Source organism: Nanorana parkeri, unplaced genomic scaffold (genome assembly GCF_000935625.1).
Source record: "Nanorana parkeri isolate BGI_ZX_2015 unplaced genomic scaffold, ASM93562v1 scaffold609, whole genome shotgun sequence".
NCBI lineage: Eukaryota > Metazoa > Chordata > Amphibia > Anura > Dicroglossidae > Nanorana > Nanorana parkeri.
The window spans coordinates 299,515-304,910 of NW_017306877.1; the positions used below are offsets into that span (position 1 = coordinate 299,515).

The 5,396-nt window shown below is 47.8% G+C and overlaps 1 protein-coding gene across 2 annotated transcripts in view; it reads right to left on the bottom strand.

Annotated features, from left to right (window-relative positions):
* The window catches only part of LSM14A (LSM14A, mRNA processing body assembly factor), a 28,991-nt gene extending 24,399 nt beyond the window's left edge, over nucleotides 1–4,592 (bottom strand). The window contains exons 1-2 of one of the 2 annotated variants that reach the window (XM_018562891.1): nucleotides 4,297–4,588; nucleotides 462–625 (exon numbers count right to left, since the gene is read on the bottom strand). In XM_018562891.1, coding sequence (XP_018418393.1) covers nucleotides 462–625; nucleotides 4,297–4,417 — 285 coding nt within the window. In that variant the 5' untranslated portion in view covers nucleotides 4,418–4,588. Of the gene's footprint in view, nucleotides 1–461; nucleotides 626–4,296 lie in introns of both variants that reach the window. The other variant, XM_018562890.1, reaches the window with a different exon arrangement.
* Nucleotides 4,593–5,396: the final 804 nt, after the last annotated feature.

Sequence of the window (5,396 nt, forward strand, 5' to 3'; positions counted from 1 at the left end):
ACAATGTTACTTTGTATCTCTCAGCTCCCCTCTGATCAATGTTTATAGACAATGTTACTTTGTATCTCTCTATCTCCCTCTGATCAATGTTTATAAACAATGTTACTTTGTATCTCTCTATCCCCCCCTCTATCAATGTTTATTAAAAATGTTACTTTTTTTTTTCTCTACCCCCCTCTGATCAATGTTTATAAACAATGTTACTTTGTATCTCTCTATCCCCCCTCTGATCAATGTTTATAAACAATGTTACTTTGTATCTCTCTATCTCCCTCTGATCAATGTTTATATACAATGTTACTTTGTATCTCTCGATCTCCCTCTAATCAATGTGTATAAACAATGTTACTTTGTATCTCTCTATCTTCCTCTGATCAATGTTAATAGAACACTGCAGTTTATTTATGTACCAGGTAAAAGACTAAGCAGCAATTTGGTGATCTGACAAGAGACGTATGTACCTGGACTATGGCCGGGTCTTGAGGCAGGGAGCACTGGGGCTTCGGAGGTTCACACACAGTGAGGTCTTTGATATCGCTGCCCCGGAATATGATGTACTCAAACACTTCATCTCGAGGAGCTACAGGCCGCTCCGTTGGACGATCCTCGGTTCCAAAAGAACGGACTGAAAACAAAGGAAAGAACAATAACTACAGTGCTCATATTTTCCTGGGCTGATCATTGTCTCCTTTAAAAATTATTTAATTCTTCATGCACAGAAAAAAAAAAATAGACATTTGTTTACCAACAAAGCCATGTGATCGCCATGACAAAGCTGACATCACATGATCAGGAGCCATGCTATACACGTTTATAGGGACTGGGAGAGGTCAGCATAGCTGTCTGAATGGAATGTTGAATAAAGCTGAACTCCAGGCACACAGCTAAATACACATATAGGTGGTACAATACCTGCCAAAGGATTTGCATATCTGTCCATCCAGTCCCAATATTTACACAGCCCCAAAACAAAGGATAGTCCTGTGGCAGGGCAGGAGACTTGATTATCCTCTGCTGCTAAGTAACACTTACAGGTCTTGTTCCTCCCCTCAGCCTGTGATTGGACAATGAAATGAGAAGACGACTAATAACCTCATCCCTGTCACTCTGCTCTCTACTACTATAAGCAGTAGTCCTTTGTGTTGCACTACAACGTATTGGCTCCTTGTGCTGCTTTTAACTCTCCTAGTCTGAGCCCTGCTTTACAGAGACTGCAAAAGTTCAACTCAAGGCCAGTTTCTGATTCTAGATCCACGACAGCCACCCTAGGCCGCTTCTCTTTAAGTACAATGCAGGACCAGCAGTCCTGCATTACGAGGTGCGTCAGAGAGAAAGGAGGATGGCTGGCTGCTGGGGGGGCATGGTATAAGGGGCAAGTGGAATTACTTTTTGCGTCACCCTCCTACACTAAAAGAAGCATTTAACCCTTGCAGCGCATGGGAAACCTCACTGCAGAAGTAACTATTTTAGTCTTCTTCACTGTATTAGGAAGTAGGTCTTTATACCTGTGCCTTGGTTGGTGGGATGTGGTGAGGGAGGGGGTCCCACTTCCTCTATGACATCTTCAGCAATAAAACTCTCTGTTTAGGCTGATTTAAGGATTTACAGTAAACCTTTTTAGGCAAAGAAATATAAAGGCCGCCATCACTGAACTACTAAAAACGTCAGGTAGCCGTCATGCTGATCCTCTGAATTCGATATTTTCTGATCCAAGGACTAGATCAGGGGTAGCCAAACTCCGGCTGTGGTGGAACTACAAAATTCCCCTGAGGCATTGCAAGATCCTCACAACCACGACTCCCAGAGAGATGCATCATGGGATTTGTAGTTTTACCGCAGCTGGAGGGCCAGAGTATGGCTACCACTGGACTAGATTTATGCAGCGAATATATACACATCTATATCCTCGTTCTGGAGACACAGTAACAAAGTATCACGACTGAAGATCAGCAAGACAACCGAGCATCCGGTACTTCCACAACGCGGAGGTCAACAATGGCAAACCTCCGTATTCCCCTCAGTACAGGTCACATCAAAGGAAATGACGTTATCCCTTTAAATGGGTCAGAAATCTCTATTCCAGGCAGAGAAAAGCTCCAGCAAGCGGATTCCCAAACCGGTGACACTCGAGACACCAATCTGATAGCCGGACTGACCCAGAGATCCCCTCCCTCCCTCGAATCATTTACATAAGTACCCATTGAGGTCACAGCAAGCTCTTAGGTAATTCATACTCCTCACGAAAGGTTCATGATCCAGGCTTCGGCATCGCTGGGGGCCCCTTCTCTTGTTCCATTTGACCAGTGAAGGGACCCCGGCTCTGTAAAAAACTGGCAATGGAGAGCCCCATAACAGTAAAATGGCGTGCTTTGTACAGGCGACTATTACCAAGTGTTTTATACGTTTCCCTTTTTCCTTAAAAAGAACAACAACGGGATACTTTTCGGTCATTTCTAGAACCATTTTCCAAAACACAACAACGTGATAGCTACAGAGAATGGATAGAAGTGCCCAGGCAGTGCCCCCTCCATGCGGTGGATAGTTGGAGTTTTCACTACCAACTAAAGCGACCTCAGGCCCACGTCAGACCGGAGAGTTCATAGCAGATATGGTATAGACCTCCTAAGGGCATGGGGGAGGCCTCCAGCTGTTCTGGAACTACAAATTTGCTGGGAAGTCGGCTTCCCGGCAAATCAGCATCAAGGCCACCCAACAGCATGGAGTCGGCTTCCCGGCAAATCAGCATCAAGGCCGCCCAACAGCATGGAGTTGGCTTCCCGGGCCAATCAGGAAGCTGGGAGGCAAATCATCACCTGGCTTCCTGATTGGATGGGAAGCCAGCTCCGTGTTCCCTCGCAGAGGGAGATATCTGGTATTAGAGCATTTGGGCAAGTAGGAGTACTCACCCAAATAGTTGGTATGGGCACTGATACTAGCATTGAATATCCCTGCTGACAGTCTCCACCCGCAGAGAGGAGCATTACATGGAGGGTATGCAATCATGTGACCACAAACAGTACAAAAGGGGAAGTTTTTCTCTTTTTTAAAGATGTAAACAGTGCAGCCATACCATGGATAAAACTAGGGGGTGCACCGACACCGAAAGTCCCATTAAGGAAGCCAGGCGGCGTGTAATGAATCGTCACCTGGTTTCCCGATTACCCGGGAAGCCGTCTCCATGCTTCTTCACCAGGTGACGAGAAAGCATAGAGCCGGCTTTCTGGCCAATCAGGAAGCCGGGCTCCGTGTAATGACTCGCCGCCTAGCTTCCCGATTGGCTTGGAAGCCCGCTCCATGCTCCCTCATCACCAGGTGACGAGGGAGCCTGAGGCCAGCTATAAGGCTGAAGGCAGTAATAACTCACCGTCCGGCTTACTGATTGGCCAGCCTCCCGACCAATCAGGAAGCCGGGCAGCGAGTCATTACATGCCGCCTGGCTTCCTGAATGGGACTTCCGGTATCGATATTGTCGAGTACCAGGAAAAAAAAAACATATCGGTACTCGATACCAAAAAGAAAAAGGAGCAGAGACACTACTGGGAGTAAATCTCACCATTGTGGGAGGGGCGGAGACAAACTACTGGGGGGGATCTCACCATTGTGGGAGGGGCAGAGACACAAACTACTGGGGGAAATCTCACCATTGTGGGAGGGGCAGAGACACAAACTACTGGGGGAAATCTCACCATTGTGGGAGGGGCAGAGACACAAACTACTGGGGGAAATCTCACCATTGTGGGAGGGGCAGAGACACAAACTACTGGGGGAAATCTCACCATTGTGGGAGGGGCAGAGACACAAACTACTGGGGGAAATCTCACCATTGTGGGAGGGGCAGAGACACCAACTACTGGGGGAAATCTTACCATTGTGGGAGGGGCAGAGACACAAACGACTGGGGGAAATCTCACCATTGTGGGAGGGGCAGAGACACCAACTACTGGGGGAAATCTCACCATTGTGGGAGGGGCAGAGACTCAAACTACCAATGCCAGACATTTACTTTTCCTCTCAGAACACCAAAGTATTTACAATGTGTGTATAAATAAAGGACATATCCAGACTTAGTGTTAGTGTCCTCTCTCACAAATCCCTCGAAGGCCTCCAGCACTGGCAGAACTACAAGTTCCAGCACACATCCCTCCTGTCACCACATAGGCCTGCAGGACCCCCATTTTGGGCTGTGAAAGGCTGTAACAGGGCCTCCTGTCAGGGCCCCCCCTAGCAGGCTGCTATAGGCCGGGCATTGTTCCCTGAGGAGGTGCCCCCCTCTCTTCTCCCCTCCCCCCTCTATACCTTTGGCCAGGGCCACCGTAGAGTTCTCGGTGTCGATGGTGTACAGTATCCCCTCATATCGGATCTCCGCCTTAGAGATGAGGCTGATCTTGCTGCCGATGTACGGCGTCCCGCCACTCATGGTGACTCCGCGGCCGGATGGATGCGGATTGAGGGGAAGCACGGGATGAGAAGTTCTCCTGCTTCCTCTCAGCTCTTGTGTACGCGGGCCTAATCTAACATGGCCGCCTCAGCCTTCATCTTCCTGCGAGAGGCATGCCGGGAAGCGCGACTGCTATGTTGTCTTCTCGCGAGAGCTCGGCTCGTTTGGTTGGCCAAACGTCTTCAGAGCGTTGCCAACCACTGTGAGCGTCGAGGGCTGGAACTTGTCACCATGGAAACCGGCCTGTCAGCTGTGCTGGGATTGGTAAAAGGTGGGAATTCCTGTTCATTCACACACAAACTTACCTGCGAATGTGATTGTAGCGAGCCTGTCAGTGAATGTGAAATATGACATAGCAGCTTTTACACGTGTCAGCAGTGGGGTAAATTACCCAAAATTGGGGTAAATTAACTGAACTGGGTCAGACTGCCCCAAAACGGGGTTACTGTGCAGCACTGGGTTACATTTCTGGCCCGGGGTAAATCACCTAAGGTGAGGTAAACTTGTCCAAAACTCGGGTTAAATATCCAGAAACAATTGTCCAGCAATGGGGGCAAATAACTAGAACTGAGGTAAAATTGTCCAGCAATGGGGCAAATAACTAGAACTGAGGTAAAATTGTCCAGCAATGGGGCAAATAACTAGAACTGAGGTAAAATTGTCCAGCAATGGGGGCAAATAACTAGAACTTAGGTAAAATTGTCCAGCAATGGGGCAAATAACTAGAACTGAGGTAAAATTGTCCAGCAATGGGGCAAATAACTAGAACTGAGGTAAAATTGTCCAGCAATGGGGCAAATAACTAGAACTGAGGTAAAATTGTCCAGCAATGGGGCAAATAACTAGAACTGAGGTAAAAAAAATGTCCAACAATGGGGTTAAATACGTGGACCTGCAATAAACTTAACTGGGTCAGACTGCCCCAAAACAGGGTAACTGCAGCATCGGGTTACATTTC